At 42.6% G+C, this 22,065-nt stretch overlaps 1 protein-coding gene across 1 annotated transcript; it reads right to left on the bottom strand.

The window, feature by feature from the left end:
- Positions 1 to 205: 205 nt before the first annotated feature.
- Positions 206 to 18,829, bottom strand: calb2a (calbindin 2a). The gene is made up of 11 exons (XM_079277610.1): positions 18,656 to 18,829; positions 14,500 to 14,576; positions 14,327 to 14,416; positions 13,483 to 13,563; positions 9,949 to 10,005; positions 7,452 to 7,529; positions 5,517 to 5,572; positions 5,338 to 5,377; positions 5,150 to 5,203; positions 1,897 to 1,968; positions 206 to 920 (listed from the first exon to the last, which is right to left on the bottom strand). Exons 1-11 carry the CDS (start codon positions 18,747 to 18,749, stop codon positions 804 to 806), a joined length of 816 nt encoding a protein of 271 aa, XP_079133736.1. The 5' UTR covers positions 18,750 to 18,829; the 3' UTR covers positions 206 to 803.
- Between the last annotated feature and the right edge of the window lie 3,236 nt (positions 18,830 to 22,065).

Genomic DNA, 22,065 nt, shown 5'->3' with positions numbered 1-22,065 from the left:
CTGCCACGAGGAAGTCCAGGAGGTAATCCTCCCCTTCAAAGCGGGACCAACACTGGCAGTTACTCTTTGACAAAATCATGTTCATAAAGTGTCAAAACAGATTTTTTTTTATTTATCTTAAGACATTTTATTCATATTTTTAATCGACAGTATCAGCCAAAAACAAACTTTGAAAATTAAAAATCATATCATATGGCAATGGATCAAGAGGGCTTCAGGGCAAACAGGCGGGAAAAATCAACACCAGATCCATCACAGACTATAAATTAGATAAATTCAAACACAGCTGTCTGCAGTTTTGTCTGACAATATATATATATATATCGTATCTAATGCAAAGTTGTAAGAGCGAGGGGATGGAGGGGTCGACGAAGCCGGGGTCAAGGTTGAAGGGTTATCAACGGGTCAAAAGGTTGTTTCTGTGGAAAAACTGGGTTTGGGCTTTTGGTCAGGAGTTGCAAGTCAGGCACAGCATGGAGGGCAGGGACGTGTATGAGGTCAGAAATAGTAAAGGAAATGGGTGAAGAGCTGAGAAGGTGAAAAGCTACTGTCGAGGTTTCAGACAGGTCAGGTGGCAAAAGAATGAGGGTTTGAGGAGGAAGAGCTGTTTTGCGTGCCGACGGTGCACTTATTCGTTCTGATGTTGGAACTTTTGGGCGGGTCGGGGGAAATGATAGCGGGGAGGGGTGTCTGGCACATGCAACCTGGTATATTTTGCCAGGCAGCTGGGGGTGTGGTCTCGGGAGAGCGGGGCGGGGCAGGCAGAGAAAAGGATGATGCACAACAAGAGAGAGGAGGAAGAGTCACACAATGGGCTCCCTGCAGAGGACAATTTCCAGCTCGCTGCGGTAGAGCTTCCCTCCGTCAGACAGGGTCATGATGCTCTGCTTGTAGCCCGTCAGGTTATTCACATCCACATCCTGAACGACAGAGAGAGGGTTTTTTTGGGGGGGAAACAATGGGTGCTTGATTTCAGACAGACGTCGACAGAAGAAGGACTTTCTTTTTTAGTTGAGCACTATTGATTTTGACGTCAGAAGTGAAAACTTTCGCGGGCAGATTTCATGAGCTTTAGCCAGCTTGCTATGCTAATTGTGAGCTGCCCCTCTAGTTTTTTTTTTAGAGCCATGTAAAAGGGTCTTAAATATGCACTAGTTGGCTATATTTATAATATAATGCAAAAAATAAGACCAAAAAACAAACAAAAGACATGTAACTCTTAAAGCACCCACAAAGGTTGAATGCATCACGATCTGCACTGCCAAGTGGTGCTCGTGTGCTATTTGCACATATCTAAATGAGCTAATATGCTTACATGTGGCGCAAAATTGGCCCCTTTCAATGCAAATTAGCCTAATTGCAAGAACAGGTCCAATTAACAAAGCTCAGTGTTAATAACCAGACAGCAGCTACAGTGAAATTATGAGCGTCTTCAGAGGCAGAGGTTGTAGCCAGGCGAACGCACAGGATGCAATAACAGTCATGTCATGAAAAAATAAATGAATGAAGCTCCCCCACATGAAAATACATGTAAACAAATAACGTATTCACTCTCCCTTTCCAAACAAGGGCTGATTGCACTCAGCTGCAAACATCTATGTGCATGTTTGTGCTCTAATATAATGAGTGCAATACCTTTTGTGAAGTGGACCTGGCAGACATGAACAAGCAGACTCCTGTGCTGTACTACTTTTCAGTCAGGGCTCACACCAATATACACATCCTGAATGCTCATAATGAAACAGTTGGTAAGCTTAAATTATTTAGAGGTATCGGTAAAGTTTTGATCTTCTAGTATTGTAAGTCTACCATACAAGGTATAGCATGTAGTATCAAAGATGTTTAAAATGCATTTTTTCGGGTGCCTGTGAACCCTCACTAAAGCCCCCATCTCACCTTCTTGTTGTTCTGGTAAAGGTCTCGTAGCAGAGCATCTAACTCCTGCTCATCAATGTAGCCATTCCCATCCTGAAAAAACGTTGACAGAAACACAACACAAATGTTATTTTCATCTCCAAACATTTAGAAAAGACTGGAAGGAAAATGTTCTTTCCTAAACTGTGTGAAGCAGCTATATTTAGATTCTGAGCTTCCTGATTTGTGTGCCCTGCTCTGCTCTGCCGCTCATTCAATATGGCATGGCAGCCATCACGAATGCACCAGCCAAATGACCATTCATGAATGATGAGTTAAAAAAAGACTTCCCCATTCACAACCCTGTAAAGGGGGTTAGCAGCAAAGTCAACACGGAGCCACTTTGCTCATTAATGAGTTGTGTCTCACAGTAGAGCTTCGAGTTTGGGGGCAAAGAAATACGTCCAAATGGTTGGAAATCTTCCCTTGGCAAGCGGAACAAAACCATGTTCTGTTCATCTAGGCTCGGTCTCAAGATAACTTCAGCGCTGAGTGGCTTGCCAGTCTTATTTTTTACTTTGGGAGATGCTCTTTGATGTTTGCAAAGCTAGACTGAAGTGTCCCAGATCTAAAGATCCCAGAAATAAAGTGTGTATTATATTTACTTTCACTTTAAGTATGAAAGACCCGCAACTCTGCAGAGTTATGGGAAAGGAAAGCAACATCCGGTATCTGCTGGTCTGCCCGAGTTGCGTGCCATCTTGACATTTTCAGACATTTTCAAGACCTGGCAGAGTTCGGGGGCGGTGGCAACCATGAGCCATGTTAGCGTTCAGCTGACCGGCCACTCTCCGCCCGGCCGACGATCTCTCAGTGACAGCGGCCGCCTGTGTTTCAGCTGCAGGGGCTGAGCTCATAAGAAAATGATGAAACTAATTACGCTAACAAATGGTAGTGCTCCATTCCCACAGATAGTCTACATGAATGAATCGGGGTTGCTCGTCTATAATTGAACATTTAACCTCTGGAAGTGAGCTAGCTAGAGAGAGTGCTCGCCTTCAGTCCAACCCGAGACACGGACATGCACGCAACCACCCACCCACTGCTATGATTTGGCCGGGCCTCTTAACTGAGGCCTACACAGTTGCAAGAAATAAAAGGTTCGTTGTTGACCTTGGAAATACTACTTTGATAAAAAGAAGAAAAAACATTTGCGCATCTGACTTTCTGGAGCTTTCAGCCATATCGCATGGACTTTATTGGCAGGAGAAAATAGAGTGTGGCTCTGGAAAATTAGCACCTTGTGCCAGTAATGTGACGCCATGGAACTATAGTGTCAGATTGTTTTATTGTTAGAGCCAAAAGTAAAATATACAAGTGCCAATTATTAGGATTGTTACAGTAAATTTTTCTCCTCTAATAGTTTTTTATTCAAAACAATTTTGACATGTTCCCACTCACAAACCTCTCACTTTTACTTGACTGTGAACATACTCAGATGGTTGTATTATGCATATTTGCCGAACACAATGAATGTTTAAGACAATAAATATGTCCTGAAGTGGCTGCATGAGTAGATTTATGTAAAAAATAATTTGATGTTGTATATCCCTAACTAGCTTTTAGAACGTAAAAACTGAGCTAACAGCAAAGTAAACTGGGCCGCTAGTACTGTGCCACACCAAGCTGAGTTGTTTATTTCCTCAAACATGTAGTCAGTCTTCTCACAGCTACCTAGATTATGGCAGGTCGCGCACGCTGACAAAAACTCACAAGATATCCTAAACAAGAACAAATGACTGAGCAGATGATCAACTCGCCCCTGTAGTTCTGCTCTGTTCCCGTCTTTCTTGTCTCATGTTGCTCCCTGCGGTCCCTCCCCACCGATCCACTGCTAATGTGGAAAATGAGACATTTAAATGAACCACTGCTCCACCACCCGGAGCTGTTTACCATTCCCTGGGTGATTCGGGAGCGCCCTAGGTACGAAACAATGAATTTGCCTATTCATGACTATACCAAAAGAGGAAACTCCAAAACAAACAGTGCTGAGTCATCCAGACAGCTTGACTCAGGAGTCCTGGCTATTTTATTTCTAGCTCTGCTTTTACAGTGTAAATATACGGTAGACTCCCAACATCCTCTCACCATGTTAGCATATTAGCTTTCTGATACAGCACATTATTATGCAGACACAAACCTACCACCCTTCTTCAAGCTAGCTCTTATCCCTGTCGATTCAAACTCATTTCGCTCAGAATACAGCGACAGAATTTCCCAGTTTTAATGACGACAGATGATTAAAACCATCTATGCCAAAATGCTCGTGAAAGACAAACTAACACAGAAGTGGGACCAGAATTCAGCTGTGTGTATGAGAAGAGTGTGAGGAAATAAGCCACGAGAAGATGGGTGCACTGTGGTCATAAAGGGATGGCAAAGGTCAGCAACAAGAATCAGGTTGGACGTTTAAACAATGCACCAGTCTTCTCTGACCTCTGCCATCAACAAACCATTTTCAACCAGAGAACCTCTGCTCGGGTCCGGCATCACAAGGGCTTTTAAGTGGGCTCTGTTCTGCTCAGTTGTATTTCTTGCCCCCTCTGTTGAAGGTAGTACTGCAGACAGAACACGGTTTCTTACGCCTGATTTATACTTCTGCGGCTGTGCATCTATACGTGCTGTGCTGAATGGTGCAGGCATGTCATTTCTTTGTGATTTGGACCCGAATTTAGTTAGTTCCATATCAGTTTGGCCCAACTTAATTAACTCCATGGCTGGAAAAAAACAATTACGGAAGTGTTGAATGATGGAGCCCTATCGCCTAAAAATTACGTTCCCCGAAACTAAAATGCATTCTCAATTACGTTTGACCATAAACATACTTTCTCCCTGATTACGTTTGTGTTTGACGTATTACAAATACGTTTATGTTCAAACGTAATTGAGAATGCATTTTAGTTTCGGGAGAACGTAATTTTTAGGATACAGGGTTGAATGATGAGGAGAGGCTTCTGTGCCTCAAATTATTAAGGAGAAAAAGAGAGAAAAGAGAGCTTTATGATTTAGCCTGCTTGGTTTTCGTGGTTGTTAAATCAACCTCTGGCCCTAATTTCCTCTCTCCCCCGTTGTATCGATCCACAGATGTTTAAAAAGTGCTCCGATTAATAAATGTATTCTTTGATTTTGAAACAGCCGCCTTATGTGGCTGTAATTTAGCCTTTCAGAGCCAATCGCACCTCTGGTGTTTGGTGGGTGTGTATTTATTGCTCCCTTGACAAAAGATGTCACCTACCTTGTCATAGAATGTGAAGATAGCATTGAACTGCTCAGTGGTCAACTTGACACCCTGCAAACAAAAAAACAAGACAAGACAAAAACTCAATCACTGCTACACTAAAGCAAGTTATCCAGGGATGTTCATTGGGTATGGCCATTTCGTTTTGCATGAACATTTCTTTCTGCCCCATGTTTGTTCCATACCTGGAATTTGAGTAAGAAATTCTCCTGAACGGGGAGAAGCCTGTGGGGAGAGAAGAACTGCATTAGCGGACACGATAGTTTGTTAAATTATTCAAATCCATCGACGGTGAATGCACATTAGCGGGCAATGTGTCTTAACATTTATATAGCGAACAGAGGCAGGTCAAATCGTACATTACCTTGCCATCTCTGACAGGCCCAACTTCCCATCGCCATTCAGATCAAACATCCTGAGCTACAAAATGGAAGCAGGACAGAGATAGATTTGCTGCAGGTTTTCACGTCAGGATTTCTATTTAGCAGAGGATATCCCTACCATGATTTCACTACCGCAGGACCTGAATGAAATTGGTGTGAATCTACCGTTTATTATTTAGTATCTAATATCATTTGGCAAAAATCTATCAACTTGCTGTTTTCCCTTGATGGTATCTTTCTCCATCTGCGGCTATAATAGAGGCAAATAGAAAACAACAATGACCAAGTGTATCTAGGAGTGTGCTGTGGAAACCGCTTCGGAAAATCAGGTCAGGTCAGCTCTGGGGCTTCCAGGAAGAAGCAGATGTTCGCACATCTGTGCTGTAAACCCATAACCTGCAGGACATGATGGTCACGGCCGCTCAGCCGCACAGCGCCGCCGCCACCAACACGACAGGCCTGATAGGTCCTCCGGACAGATGGACAATTGAGATATACATTTCATAAAGACTGCTTATGGCTCACAGTGTTTATTGCTGTTTCCCAGATGTTTACTTTTTATTTAAGTTTAGCCATTTATAGTTATTCTTTACTACTTTGAGAGGCACTGATGCAAAATCAGTACCTCACTTGTGATTTTTGCCAGGCGCCAACCTCCGGTTCTGGAAAGTGAAGCGATTGTGAAAGTGCCGTAAACATGCATTCTTTCTAATGGCCATCAGGGGCGACTTGAAGAAGTCCAGTTTTACAGAACTCTTTGAGAAAATGACTCTACTTCTCACTAGATTTTGTGTTTTAGTAATTGTTATTCAGCATTCTAGTTGTACTTGGCTCCACCCTCTCATGTCATTTCTGGTTGCAAAAAAAGTCAAGCTGGAGTGGTCCGAAATTTAAGATGGCAACGGCCAAAAATGGCCAACTCGAGGCTTCAAAATGACCATAAACCAATAAGTGACGTCCCGGTGATATGTCCACCTCTTATATACAATATATGAACCACTATAGTGCAAACTGATACATCCATGTAGGTGCAAGGGAATAAGACGTAACATTAGTGAATAGGAGGGTAACAATGTGGGAACGTCAAAGGAATTCATTCTACTGGATATCTGTTTTGTTATTACATGGTACTGTATGACACACCTCATAAATAACTGCAAAGTACAATTTTGAATCGACATGGAGACGAAAAAGTTGGACAGTCGACATCGTCTGTCTACTTAATCTCTCCTGCATTTTCACATTTATTGTATTCGAGTACGTTATGTTTACTGAGGTTAACAGCTCAGAAAACAAGACAACTATTGGGTTGCATGATTGCAGCTACAAAAAATGTAATCACAGAAAAATAAAAAGTCTAAATAAAAGCAAATATATATGACAAATTTGGAAAAAAATCTAATTTTGTATCTCACTCAATCAGTAAAGTAAAGTAAATGCCATGGAAACAGACTATGCAATTGGACTTGGACACGAGTTGGAAACCTTGTAAAGCCAAACTGTGGAAAGTGAACTGTGTGAGGTTTTAACCTCTGGAGAAAATCTACTTGACAACTTGTTGGAAAACAAATAAGCATAACTCAGCTATTGTTGGAAACCGAGGAGCCTGAAAATGGCCCTCAGTTGGTCAAGGAGGAGCAGCTGCCGATGGGGGACCGATGTGAGCTGGACAATAACCCTGCTGGTAAGACAACTTTTAGATTCATTTTGTCCTCTTTCTTATTCTTTATCCCTCTAGAATCCTTTCAAAGCTTCCTCAGCGGAGAAATCAGTGCAACTTTTTAGGTTTAAAGTTGAACAGTTGACTGAGCATTAAGTTTAGCCCAACAGAATGGGGATAACTGGACAATTACACTTCTGCATCTGAGATTCCTCGTGTGTGTGTGACTGTGTGTGCGTGAGAGTGTGAGTCTTACGATGGTCTGTGTGTACTCCTGGAGCTTCTTGTCATCGTAGTGTCTGTTAGCCTTCTCCAGCAGGTCTGACAGAAAGCCCTGAGGACAGAGACACACGTAGATTAAAGAATAAAAAGAGAAATGTGGAAGAACATGCAGAAGTATGGCATTACAGGGTCCCCGTTGAAAAAGAAGAATTAGTTGAAGGACGAAAAGGAACGAACGAAGGAGGAAAATACAAAGACAACGAAAGACAGCGTAGAGGAAAGATAAAAAGTAACGAGGACAGGAGGAGGGTAGGAGAGAACATGGAAACGGAAAGAAGAAGAAAAGGATGGAGACAGAAAAAAAAGATATCATTTTTATGAACCGATCTTGTGTTTTCTATTAAACATCCTAATCTACAAAGGAAATAGTAACTACAGCCTTTAGGTACAGTACATGTAGCAGCCATTGTCTCACATCACTTGTTCAGTATTTGAGTTGGATATTTTCCTGGTCCGCTCAGTCATGAGTTGAGACCAATGTCTCCTGCCTGCGATCTCATCTGCAACATTTCCAAAGCTTTCAAAAGGCCACACCTGAGTAACTCATCTGCACATGTTCAACACTGGGGCCTCTTCTGTTCAACATCTACATGCTTCCACTAGCTCAGATTATGGAAAACAACAAAGTGTGTTATAATTATGCAGACGACACACAAATCTACATAACTATGTCACCAGGGGACTATAATCCCATACAAGGGCTGGGTAACTGCATTGAACAAATCAACAACTGGATGTGCCAGAATTTTCTTCAATTAAACAAAGATAAAACAGAAGTAATTGTTTTCGGTACCAAGGACGAACAATTGAAAATCACCGCTCAGCTTCAGTCACTGATGTTAAAACCCACAAACCAAGCCAGAAATCTAGGTGTAGTTATGGATTCAGACCTCAACCTGAACAGCCATATCAAGACAATTACAAAATCAGCCTACTATCACCTGAAGAATATATCAAGGATTAGAGGATTTATGTCTCAACAGGATTTGGAAAAATTTGTCCACGCATTTATCTTCAGCAGACTGGACTACTGTAACGGTGTGTTTACAGGTCTCTGTAAAAAGTCCGTCAGAAAGCTGCAGCTCGAGTCCTCACTAAGACCAGGAGGGTGGATCACATCTACTTTCTGTTCCCAGAGTCAGAACTAAACATGGAGAAGCAGCGTTCAGTTTTTCTGCTCCACATATCTGGAACAAAGTCCCAGAAAGCTGCAGGTCTGCTGAGACCCTCAGCTCATTTAAATCAAGATTGAAGACTTTTCTGTTTGCTGCTGCCTTTAATTGAACCACATTCAATTCATATATTAATCAATTTCCTGCATTTCTGCATTTTACTACTGCATTTTATTTCTTACACTGTTTTTTAATGTTTTAATGAATGTTCTTAATTGTTTTTAAATCTCCTTTTCTTTTGCCTTATGTTTTGATGCTTTTAATGGTTTTATGTGAAGCACTTTGAATTACCTTGTTGTTGAAATGTGCTGTACAAATAAACTTGCCTTGCCTTGCCTTGCACCTGGCCAGCTGGAAGAAATGTGATCCCCTAACAACCCGAGCAGCCTCATCTGTACTTGACGAGTAATCGCTGACCCCATTAACGTTCTCTCTCTCGTTATATAATTTGACACGTTTCAGTAGAGCTGTTGAAGTGAATAACATGTTGGGGATTTTTTTGCTACCTGAAAAGCTTTTTTTGAATGTGAATCCTCACCTGGAATAAACACTCATGGTCATTGGGGGATTTCCTGTTGAGCAGCCACTTAACTCTCCTGGATCAAATCTGCTGTCTGGCTTTACTGACCCGTGTGCTCATATGATTTTTAAAAGAGAAATGTGAATTCAACACTGAAAATCAGCAACGAATATTTTAAAATGTTGATTAACTGTGGACGTTTTAGAAGAGAGCGGATAAGCACATTTCCTGCTGTTCTTTACGCAACTATTCCTTTCAGCAAGCAGGTTCAGAATCATTTTTATAATCGGGCATTTACTAATCATAACAGGATTATCTTTGTCTCTTTCTTTTCTTTCTTTTATTGCTGCACAACAATATAGCATCTAGGAGGGGATAAATAGAAAACATTGCATCTACACTTTGACACTCAAAATGAATTTAATTGTGGGCAATACATCCAGGTAAACACAAAAACAGAAAATATGACTATTACATGACTATTACAGTGGTATTAATATATGTAGATATGTAAATAAAATAAGTAAAAGACACAAGAAAATGCAGGGAATATGCTTTAAGTAGCTACAGTTTAGGCTGGGTGCTCTGCTAGTAAGCATTTGAATGTGTGTGTGGAACGGGGAGGGGGGTAAAAAAAAGAACAATAAAATGAGAAATGAGTATGACAAAGTAAAAAGATGAATAGATAACAGGTATAGTGGCTTGGGATGCAGATGAAGATATATATATGTATATATATGTATAATCAGGTCATTATGTCACACTGAGTCATAACAAACCTTCAATTCATTTGCTTCAATGTAGCCGCTGCGATCTGTATCATATCGCCGCCATGCCTGCAAGAAACCACCAAAGCAAAATACATATTGAATTGAAAGCACTTTTTCAGCACTGATGTTCAAAGCGCAAAGACATTTACAAGTCTTCCCCCCCCCCCCCCCACACACACACACACGCACACACACATAAATCCTCCCTCTGGTCGGACCCCTGGCTTGCTCTTTAACTGCGCTAAGAGTTTGATTGTTCTCTGGTGCAGAGCAGAAACGGTTCCATGGGGGACGACCGCAGAAGCCCGGGCCATCACTGTAATCACACGGTCTGCGATACAATCCCAATTCGCCCGCATACAGAGCAGAGGGCGGCCAGAGACAGAGGGAGAAATGAGGGAGGGAGAGAAAGTCATTTTAATGAATGTTTTAATCTAGCAGCTGTCCCTGTCCAAAGAAGGGCTCCTTATCAAAGATGGATGGCCTCCCTCCCTTCTCCTTCTCCTCCTCCCGCCCCTCTGCTCCTCCTCTGGGCTCGGCAAAGAGGAGTTACAGTGGTGTGATCCATTATATATGACTCTGAAAATAGAAGTCTCTGCTTCCTCATTCTAACCCTTTAAAAACCTCTCTGCCCACTTCCTCCTCCCTGCACCCTTCAGCAAAGACTGATTAATCCCCATCTCTTGTTTTATGCTCTCAAACTCTGGCTCTCAACTTCCCAATCGACATTTCATTTACATCCTCTCTGTTCCTGCGTTCTCTTGTTCGCCCTTTGTATCCTTCTCTCTCCACACCTTCCCCTTCATTCATCCTCCTTCTCTCCTTTCATTATTCCTTTTCAGTATGACCCAGGAGACAGGGACAGCCTCTTCCTGACATGTAATTGGTTTCTAATTGGCTCTGTTCTTTCATTGCGGCATATCGTACATGAAATCTGCCATTTTCTTATCTTCTATAGGTATTTTTGTCAAATAAACGATTTCCTTATTTCAGTACATTTTAACACACGCCTTGCTCTGCTGAGGGCTTTTTGTTACTCCAGCAATCATTCATTATTCATAATTCAGCTGCACCAAACTTGTTTGAACTGTACTTTGAACTCTTCATATATAAATGGTTTCTTAAACACACAACTTGGCTGTAATATACTAACAGCACTGAAAAGTCTTGTTTTCTGTGATGTTTTGCTGGTAACTCGTCACATACGATTAGCTTTATGTGAAGCTAATGTCTGAATGCTCGTTAGCTGACTTTTCTTACTCTCAATGTTTTGTTGGTGACACATTTCAAGTTGACGAAGACGTCATACGACCACTTGTTATCAACAAATGTTAAAATGTGTCTGTATAAACCACTTGAAAACGTTCTACTGGGCTAGTTCCCAGTGGTCTTTATTGTTTTCTTGTTATTAAGTATCTCGTGTCTTCTATGTTATTAAGTATCTAGTATCCATTGTTCTCTATGTTGCTAAGTATCTAGTATATATTGTTCTCTATGTTACTAAGTATCTATCTAGTGTTTTCTATGTTACTAAGTATCTAGTATTTTCTATGTTATAAAGTAAGTATCTAGCGTTTTCTATGTTATTAAGTATCCATTGTTCTCTATGTTACTAAGTATCTATCTAGTCTTTTCTATGTTATTAAGTATCTAGCGTTTTCTATGTTACTAAGTATCTCGTATCTAGTCTTTTCTATGTTATTAGGTATCTAGTATCTAGTGTTTTCTATGTTATTAAGTATCTAGCGTTTTCTATGTTATTAAGTATCTAGCGTTTTCTATGTTACTAAGTATCTCGTATCTCGTGTTTTCTATGTTACTAAGTATCTCGTATCTAGTCTTTTCTATGTTATTAGGTATCTAGTATCTAGTGTTTTCTATGTTATTAAGTATCTAGTATCTAGTATTTTCTATGTTAATAAGTATCTGGTATCTAGTGTTTTCTATGTTACTAACTATCTACTATCTAGTGTTTTCTAAGTTATTGAGTATCTAGTATCTCGTGTTTTCTATGTTATTAAGTATCTAGCTAGTGTTTCCTATGTTATCTAGTGTTTTCTATGTTACTAACTATCTACTATCTAGTGTTTTCTAAGTTATTGAGTATCTAGTATCTCGTGTTTTCTATGTTATTAAGTATCTAGCTAGTGTTTCCTATGTTATTAAGTATCTAGTGTTTTCTATGTTATTAAGTATCTAGTATTTTCTATGTTAATAAGTATCTGGTATCTAGTGTTTCCTATGTTACAAAGTATACAACGTATCTAGTATCACATCTCAACTATAAAAGCAAGGAATTTCTGTCCATATGTGTTTATGTATGTGTGTGTCCTTCGAATATCTTAAGAACCACTCATCTGATCCGCTGCACACGTGACCGGTGGCTGGTGCCAAATTTGGTGCAATTTGGACACGGGAAACATTCAATATGAGCTATTATATTTTGAATAAACAAATAAACAGTGCTATTTGCAGCAGCAGGGGCGGGGCTTCAGGGCTCTACGGACTGAGTCAGGCATGTCGTCCGCAACTCATTGACTACAGTTCACAGTTGCTACCGGATGCTGGATATACAAATGTTACAATATAACTCTTCTTCAGTTCTGTGGAGTCAACAAGCAATGAGCGGTTCTTGAGAATGTGGAGAATGTGGAAAGCAGCCCTTCTGGGTGCCAAGCAATCTGAACGGCCGTGCCCTGAATGGGCACCGAAAGCGATTGGTGATCACCAGTGTTGATTTTAGGCCTTGATCTCCAGGCAAATATGCCTCGCGGTCATTCAGAAACATTCCCGTAGCTGTTTATCGTCTACATTTACAGATTTAAGGAATGAAGTTGACATGTTTTTGGTTCCTTTCTGTTTCTCCTGACATGGATTAAATCAATCATGATTGCTGTTCTCACTGCACGTTGAGATGTGGGAGTTGTGAACATCAGCTCCTCTGCAAAACCTCTACGGCTACCCATAACAACCCAAAGCTCCTCTGCATACACCAGCAGGGACATTCACATCAATCTTTGGTGAAACAAATACAACCAAAGTAATTAACACTGTTCAGTTGCCGTGCATAAAACACCAAAGCCAACGGTTCACATTAAATTAGCTCTTTCCTTTAAAGCCAATGTTCAAGATGATGGACCGTCATGTGCAGTTTCTCAATTTGTGATTCAACTGCTAAATCTCAACAGCAGAAACGGGCAACCATGTGCAACGGCAGAAAGTCTGCGGTTTTCTTTCCAGACTACACCGGTATATTTCACTAATTAGTACACCTTCAACCATACACGGGGAATTAATCCGTGAAATTAGCTGGTAGGCAGGAGTGAGAACAGGCTGTCTCCCCTCCGTGGCTGACTGACTCTGGTCTATAATGTATAGTTGGTTAAAGTAAGCGTGTTCTGACTAATGGCATTTCTAAGTGAACAAAAAGCCTTTGTAAAAAAAAGCATTGCAAAGAACCGTTCAAATGACAGAGTTCGGCGAGAGGGAACAAAAAAATATATACCAGCCCGTTCACACACACACTCAGAGACACTCACTTACCACCATAAACTCAGCACTGGAGCTGACAAACTCTCTGAAGCAGAGCAGGAAGTTCTCTTCTGTTGGGAGAATCTGGGCCAGCTAGAGAGAGAAATGACAGGAAAATGGGAGTGGTGAGAACACAAGATGGTGGGGTTGATGTGCTGGGAGAGAAGAGACGGAGACCGGGGAGCTTTTTGTCTGCAAAGCCTCAAATGGCCAACTTGGACATAAATAATACAGAAGCCAGGCTGTGCCAAAGTAAGAATTGATTTAGGAATCAAGTTGTGGGTTCAGACAAAGCCTTTGCCTCTGATTTTTACCCCAACAACTGAACCTTAAACTCATTCTCATATTTTCCATGCTGCCGGTGAATTATTGATATTGTAGAAGGGCCTTCTTCTTGCATCTCTTTCGAATCACCATCCGAAAATGGTAAAATCGAAGGAAAGCAATATGCCAAACTGACGTTCCGTTGAGACCATCATAAAGACTGTATTTATGCAATCGATCGGGGTATTGATCAAGCCTTGCACTGTATTGCTCCGGCTCTGTGAATTATCTGAGCTTTTTCCAACTTTTCCTCTCCCTCCATAGAAAGCAGACAGAAAGCAGGTTTCCCCTGTTTTCAGTCCTTATGCTAAGCTAAGCTAGCCTGCTGCTGGCCACACAAATGGAAGTGGCATCAAATCTAATTGACATCAATAATAAGTACTTTCGTCTGTTCTAATAATGTACTATGACACACTGACAAAAAAATAAAATTCTCTGCAAAAAGGACATTTTTCCCAAAATGTCAACCTACTCCTTCAATGAAACCTACAGATTTCAAAGCATAAAAAAGAAAGCACCTTCCAGGCCTTACCTCTGACATCTCAATTCGTCCGTCTTTGTTCTTGTCGAACTTCTGCATGAACTCCTTCATCTTTTCTCTGAATGTGGGGTTTGAAGGGTCCTGGAAAACATTTGCATTCAGTACAAGTGAAACCTGTATGCGTGCATGTGTGTGTTTAATTAATCTCTACTCCTTGAACTCACCACCCCTGCTCCTTTCCGGGCCATCTCCAACTCCCTGAAGAAGCTCTCCAGCTCCTTCCCCTCTATGTAGCCATTACCTGGGAGACATACAGAGCCATACACCTATGTCATCGCAACATACCACAAAGGGCAGCATTTCAGTATCGCTGACATGCAAAAGAAACCCAAAAAACATCTGCACAGATGGGGTCACAGTGTCAAACAGATCCCAGCATGGCTCGGTATTGATCCAAACATGAGCCTTCACCAGTGACTCTCTTCCTTCCCCCTCTGGCTCAATAGATTAGACTATTGACTGACACGGTGCAAAGTGATCACTCCTCAGAGACTGTGTTGTACGCGAGAAGAGGCTACATATGGAAAGCTGCTTTTCTTGGTTTTTGAAGGTGATGATCCACGGGCAGCTTCTTTTATTCCACGGAGATCAATACCGCTGTCAGCGGGGAGTTCGGCAAATGGGACGAATCAATATAGATAACCGTGTACTTTCTACCCGGTTCTTTTTTTTTTTTCATCTAGACTTGTGAAAGCGATGATATTTTGCCACAAGGAACTGAAGTTTTAAAATGTTTCAAACCTGTTTCACTGAATGCTGTCAATCAATTCGACACACAAAGTGTCACTTTTGTCGAATTGGGGTTCACCCTACGGAGACGTCCATCACATTTTCTTGGATTCCGTCATGACAGATTTAGCTAGGGGCAAACAAAGTTGATTATCTCATTTCATGCTTACTCCCGGTGCTCTGCTGCCCTGACAGAACCTATTCAGAGGACAAATGAGTGTGCCCGCTTCACCCAGGTAGTCTGTGAGCCCGTGCCAACATCCCATCAACAAGCACGAATGGCTGGACAGATGGCTCCAAACGATGTGACTAGCTTCTTCAATAAAACCCTGGAAGGCAGAGCTGCCTCATTAAACGCTAACAAAGATTATTATGCCATCCACTCCCTCTCCTCTCCCTCTAACTCTCTGTCATCTTCTTTCTAGCGCCCTCTCCCCATCCAACCAGCATCTTAGCCTCTTAGTTTTATCCATGGAAATGTGTGTGTGTGTGTGTGTGTGTGTGTGTGTGTGTGTGTGTGCGTGTGTGTGTGTGTGTGTGTGTGGGGGGGGGGGGGGAGGCGTTCCTCAGCGATGTTATCAAAACTCATGAATACAGGCTCTGCTGTTTCAATAAGTGGGACGGTAAAATGCCTCGCTGCTATCGAGCCTCCCTCCTGTGGGTCTTATTGACATTTAGCGCTCTGGAGAGGAATGGCATGCTTGATAATTAAACAGAGTAAGATGTGATTAACTACAAGGCAAACGGCATAAAATGACAATAAAAATAGATTTATGAACAGATTGTGCCAGAGCGCCGTCACACCTTCAACAAATGCAGCCACAGAGCCATACATCCCAATGTGTTTTGTGCGTAAAGGCAGCATCTGTTTGTACTGTGCTTTTTCATATCAGTAGGATAAGTGCTTACTTTCTCACTCGGTCTCTAAGACACACCAATGTGCTTGAGGTACCCTTTGGTATTTTTTTCTATGAAATGTTGCAGTAAACTGTCCCAAGCACAAAAAAAGCATCACTTCCAGCAGATACATTTCATGGCTGACTTCAACGCACTTCCCCATCACTCAACTTAAATGATGAATAACTTGTTTTATATGTCGTAATGAGGGTGCTCCCACCGACTTGCTCTCATACACTTTGGTCCCTCTGTACAAGCCCTTAAAGCTCGCACCAACGAGCAAGATTAAAGGTTCACAAAACCACTTTCTGGCCCAAATACACACTCTTTTGGATGCTGCGTCATTAGGAGACGCCGGTGAAGGCGCTTCAGTCCTCCGGTTCTGATTCTAAAATTCAACCCCAACACAGGGAAACTCTCAAAGTGGGCAGCTGTGCCAACTAAGTGCATATGTAAAGCCAATATAAAGTGCATTTGCCTTTCAAAGGAGTGGGCAGCCCTGTCTATTCAAATATTTTGTGTTGAGACCACGGCTGGGTCACTGCAGGAAGTGGATTTTGATCGATGCTGCCAAATTTCCATATGCAGGTTAATGAAAAAAACCACTGACAGCAAATGCTCTATAATTAGCAGAAAGGAACTGCAGTTGTTTCCTCTTTCAGCTTTGAAGTGATTGAATTGAGGAGGCCTGACTGAGACAGCAGAGAGAGATGAGAGGGACGCAGAGCGGAGGAGCTGCGAGAGACGCAATCCAGATGAGACTTGATCCATGGGCCAGCAGGGGAATATGTGGTTTCATCATCTCTGGGGCATCGCCTCCTGTGTATTTTTATCTGCAACTCAGGAGATGTTTACTCAATCTGAGCAAGCAAATTAGCTCTCATCTCTTTCTGCCGAGCCAGATGACACTCCCAGTAATGAGAGCAGGAATCAAACGCTGTAGCCAAATCTGAAATTTGATTTGCAAAGCGGCTCGTTGCAAAGCACAATATGTAAAGCACCTCGGGACTGAGGCACCGGGTGGTATAGGACTGACATCCTGGGGCTCGAAGCAGGACGAAAGAGCAAAAACAACAAAGCGTATGTCAACTTTGTCTGCACATTGGCTCATGTGGAGGAGCCCAGCTGCTGAGCCCCAGACAGACTCCTCATTCCGCCCTGATTTCCCCGCGGAGTGCATTTCAGCATGTGTGCAGGCGTCAAAACAGATCGCATTCACAATGAAATCCCGGGAGCGTGTGTGTAAAACACATAGGTGCGACACACTCGCCTTGACGACTCGATCAACGTTCTTGAGATGTTCCAAGAGAGGACTTTCTGTTTAATAAGACCGGTAGCAGCCGGGGTTCAGACTGTCCCAGTCTGACTTTTTAAAGGAAACCACAAAAGAGATCTCCTTTCTTCAGCCAATTTCACCAGTTCACAAAATGCCCTTGATCCACAGAAAAGGATTTCTATAATCAGACTTATGAGGCATTCAGCAAAGACGAATGATGACTTTGTTTAGGAAAAAAACAAAAGTGTCACTCTGCAACACAGACACATGCACACAGAGATATTCGCAGAGCCAGAAAGAAAGACTGAACTGTCAAATCTGTACAGAGACAAACAGAGGATTGAAGAAAAGATCATGACTGAGACAGAGGGAAGAAACAGTGCGTGCGTGTGTGTGTGTCTGTGTGTGTGTGTGTGCGTGTGTGTGGTGGGGAGGGAGACGCTGAATAAATTAGTAGGACATGGGACAATTTCACGGTGACAGGTATCGTATCTGCATCACATAAATCCATATTCATACCGGGCTACTTCCACTGCATAAAGAGCATCACCACCTGACAGACTGACCTTATTGTTGAAGCTTAAATAAGCCAGTTTTTGATTGTAAACGGATTCCAACAGGAGCATCCGACAGAGACAATTACTTACATGTAAAAGTAAGATTCCAAACTGTCAGGGAGTATAGGTTAACCCTCAGAGAGACCCGAATTAAATGACGAAATGATTGCCAAATAAAGATGAATTAACAGCCTTGTAAGGCTCATTGAATATTTTAAGTATGGTCTTTAAATAACTAAATTAAAAATTGAATTTGAAGGCTTGTCATGAGAAATCATGCATCCGCATGTGCAGTTCAATTTAAAAAATGTAATAAAATTAACTCATACCACGTGGTGTCGGGAGTGGTCCGCATCAGAGAATAATTTGGAAGACGTCGAACTTTTTTGAGGGATGCAGTGCTTCGATATATCCAGAATATCAAGTCTGATATCAGCTCACAAACACAACTGTTAAACATGAAAATGCCGCGATTGGCATTCTTCTACCACCCAGGAAGCTTAAGACGACAAAGAATATTCTCATTAATTAAAAGACAAAATATACGCTGTAATATTCAGAATGCTATTTTACATTATGGATGTTTTTTCTCTTCCTAAATAGTCGCTTTAATAATCCAAAACGACAAACATTTGTTGTTTTATTATAGTCTGTTTATTCTAGGCTTTATAACGATCTATCTATCTAACAAGCGTTTCAATCCTTTTCCATGCATCTCCATATGATTATCAATAACCTACCTTCAATAGGCTGCATTTGGCAGCAGTGATACGGTCTACAATCCAGCTTCTCTCGTGAGTTCGCAGTTTGGAATAACTTTTAGGAAAGGAGGAGGAAGAAGAAGAAAAAAAAGTGTCCTACCGTCAGCGTCGAAATGTTTCCAAATGTCGAGGAACTGGGACGCGGTGACCTCGGCCAGGTGCAGGTGAGGAGGCTGTTGTGCTTTGTTGGCCATGATGCTTCTCGAACGGATGCTGCTTGTGGGTCAGAAGCCAGAAAAAAATCCTCCGCTAACTTTTCTGTCTCTCAACACCCCCGTTCAAACACACCCCCACACTGTGGCCCCAGTGCGCCGCCCGCCGCTTTTTAACCCCGCGAAGAAGCGGCAGCGGCGCTGCACTGCCGCTGGGGGCGCACACCGACCGACAGGACATCCATCTGAGTCAGCCTCCTCCCATCCTCTCTCTCTCTCTCTCTCTCTCTCTCTCTCTCTCTCTCTCTCTCTCTCTCTCTCTCTCTCTCTCTCTCTCTCTCTCTCTCTCTCTCTCTCTCTCTCTCTCTCTCTCTCTCTCTCTCTCTGTGCGTTCAAGCTTGATGTGGCTGTGTGTGATAGGACGTGTTGGGTACTGCAGTGGACAGAATGTGAGCGTGTATCTGTGTGTGTGAGAGAGAGTGTGTGTGTGTGTGTGAGCTGACTGAGTGTGTTCCTCCCTTACATCTGTGTGTGTATAAGCGTGCAGCTCCCCGAGCCGGTCTGCCGGTGTGTGAGACTTAATTAGAACTCACACACTAATCACATTTCCCACACTGCCTCCAGCCAGCAGTGATTAGCCCACATAATAAATGTAAATTCTAGAAGAAAAAAGCCACAGGATCCTATTAGGAGAATGAGGATTAAAAAAAAAAGAAGTGCTCATATGTATTTCTTCAACTCATTTACTCCAAGAGGTGATACTATTCAGGATGAAGTAATAAGACTGTAATGATCCCTAGAAGCATATTCCTGCTGTTGGATGGAATCTGCAAAAATACATCTGGTTAAACAGAGAAGAAAAAGAGAATCAATGCTTTTTTCAACTGACTCGCAGGTCTTAAAAGAACTGGGTGTTTTTAGTGGTTAATTTTTGTACTAACTCCTGTGTTTTTTCTACTAGATGTCGAAATGCCTGTTTTGAAAGTGCAACATTCGACACAATCAACTGTGTCATTAAAATTGTGTCATCGATCAACTTCATTGCAACAAAAAGTCACGTTTTTTTCTCCCACTAAGGTGAATCAGCCTTTTTTTTATTTCAACAACTCCAGAGGGAAATATATGTCTCGTCAGCAGTTTAATGCACACTAGCTGGTGACAATTAGCAGAATTAGTTGTGAAATAAATACTGCAGCTCCTCAACACCCCAGGCCAAGTCCTTGTTTTAGATATAAAGCCACCTGCTGGTTAGAGTCAACGAGGTTGGCCCGGAAGCTACAGCGACAACTCCGGCTCCAGGCTTCACGTGAGGTGGTCTGACCATGGGCCACAGAATAAAGATGATTCAGACAAACCCGGCTTGGTTTGTCTGAATTATTTATGCATAAAGATGCGTTGTCGAACTCGACCTCGGCACGTCTCCTCCCGAGGTCGAGGAGCAGTCACTTCCCCCGCTCTGCATGCCGGTACAGTATGCAGTAATGACACACTCGCTGGCAGCCGACTCCTCTTGCAGGCAGCGCGCGCGCGTGAAAGTCACCGGAGAGCTCCCCCCCCCCTAACTGACGCTGGTTTCTTACGCTTGTCAGAAGTCACGTCAGCGGTGCTGTACTCATAGACTCAGCGCGAGCTCAGGTTCATGACAGTGCACGAGCGCAGCACGTGTGTGTGTACGCGTGTGTTTGTGACACCAGTGTTTAAGAGCGTGGACTCAGCAGAGCTGTCCCGCTGCATTTCATCAGCTGCTCTTTTCACCCTGTAATAATCAATAGCTGGCTTTGGGCTCGCTTGGCACGGCGACAATAGATCGATCAACATGACAGACGGGGCCTGTCGCCATCCTGCGGGGACTGCCACGTAAAAAACCCACTTCATTCCCCTCTCTAATGCTCTGTAGTCTCACCTATCGTCTCGTCTTTATCAGTGTGCCTGTCTACCGCGTCCCTCCATTCGTAGCAGGGGGAGCCCGCTATTTTTGCATCCTATACACGCACGTATTTCGTAGTGCGTCTCACTTTTGTCGCCACGAAGCCGAGTCGCGTGAACGTGCGCACGTGCAATTTCAGCCCAAGTTGGAGGTGTTGTGTTTGCGCCTCCCTCGTTCACTTGTATGAATATTTCAGCTCCGCAGTGGGCTGCACCTCTGCGCGCCGTTATGTGGGTGAATTATGGAACGGAAAGGAGCGCGGGCGCGGGCGCGGAACAGCCGTTTCCACTTCATCTCAATCTCACGGCGTCTATTTGAGGTGTGTTTCAAGTGAAGGATAAGAGGGAAGCTGAGGACAGAGCGAGTGGATGCGTTGGTGTGTGTGTGCGTGTGTGTGTGTGTGTGTGTGTGTGTGTGTGTGTGTGTGTGTGTGTGTGTGTGTGTGTGTGTGTGTGTGTGTGTGTGAGTGTGCGCTTCTCCTTTATCTCCCTGCTCTTCGCGGATATCGGCTCGTTCACTGATCATCATTATCGTTGGAAGAAACTCGGGTTCTCCTTGAAAGCAGCCATGTTGATTCATTCAGGTGACATAACCCTTCAGTACACACTCAGTCACTCGCGCGCACACACAGACACACACGCACACAAACACACACACATAAACGCGTGCTGTCACCCATGACAGAAAATACCAGCATCCACATGTCATCTGCAAGATTTTATTTGACATAAAATAAAGTATTTGTACGCCAATAGATCCATAGCGGGGTTTATTGTTTGTTCGTGAATTCGATTCTAACCTGAGACCTGGACACAGTACATATTAACACATAACATCCTTCAGTTGTTCAGTCTAGTAAATGTAATCGTGTGGAAGACTTCACAATCAGAATCAGAATCAGAAACCGTTTATTGCCATTGTATGTTGAACATACAAGGAATTTGACATGACGGGAGGTGCGTAACATTTAACAACAATCAACAACAATCAACAATGCAAAGTCCTGGAGGGACCGCAGATTGCAGCCACAAACAACTAACAAGGAAATAAAATGCAACATGGACTTGTGCCCATAGCAGGAAAATACTGCGCATGGAAAGTGCATCTTCAAATTAATAACTTGCATGTAAATAACAAGATTCATGTTTATTATGGAGCAGTTGAAATTCAGATTTTACACTTCGATGATGGCAGGCTTCCTCTTTAAGCCTCCTGATGTTGAGCCTGATACAAGTGGTCGAAGATGTTGGACTGCTGATTTAGGATTTCTCTGGTCCTTTCAGCTGTAATGAATGAGACGGTCGAGGGGACCTGGCAGGAGGTTCCACATCGTCCTGTAGAAGATTGAACACTGCAGACCCAGATATTACAGCCCTCCCTGACATTACAGTGCTGTGGTCTCGTGGTGTACAAATAAAAGGGATCTAAAGG

The sequence above is a fragment of the Melanostigma gelatinosum genome (genome assembly GCF_949748355.1).
Source record: "Melanostigma gelatinosum genome assembly, chromosome: 1".
Lineage (NCBI taxonomy): Eukaryota > Metazoa > Chordata > Actinopteri > Perciformes > Zoarcidae > Melanostigma > Melanostigma gelatinosum.
The sequence above is the reverse complement of the archived record's forward strand: the minus strand, read 5'-3'. Positions and strand labels throughout refer to the sequence as shown.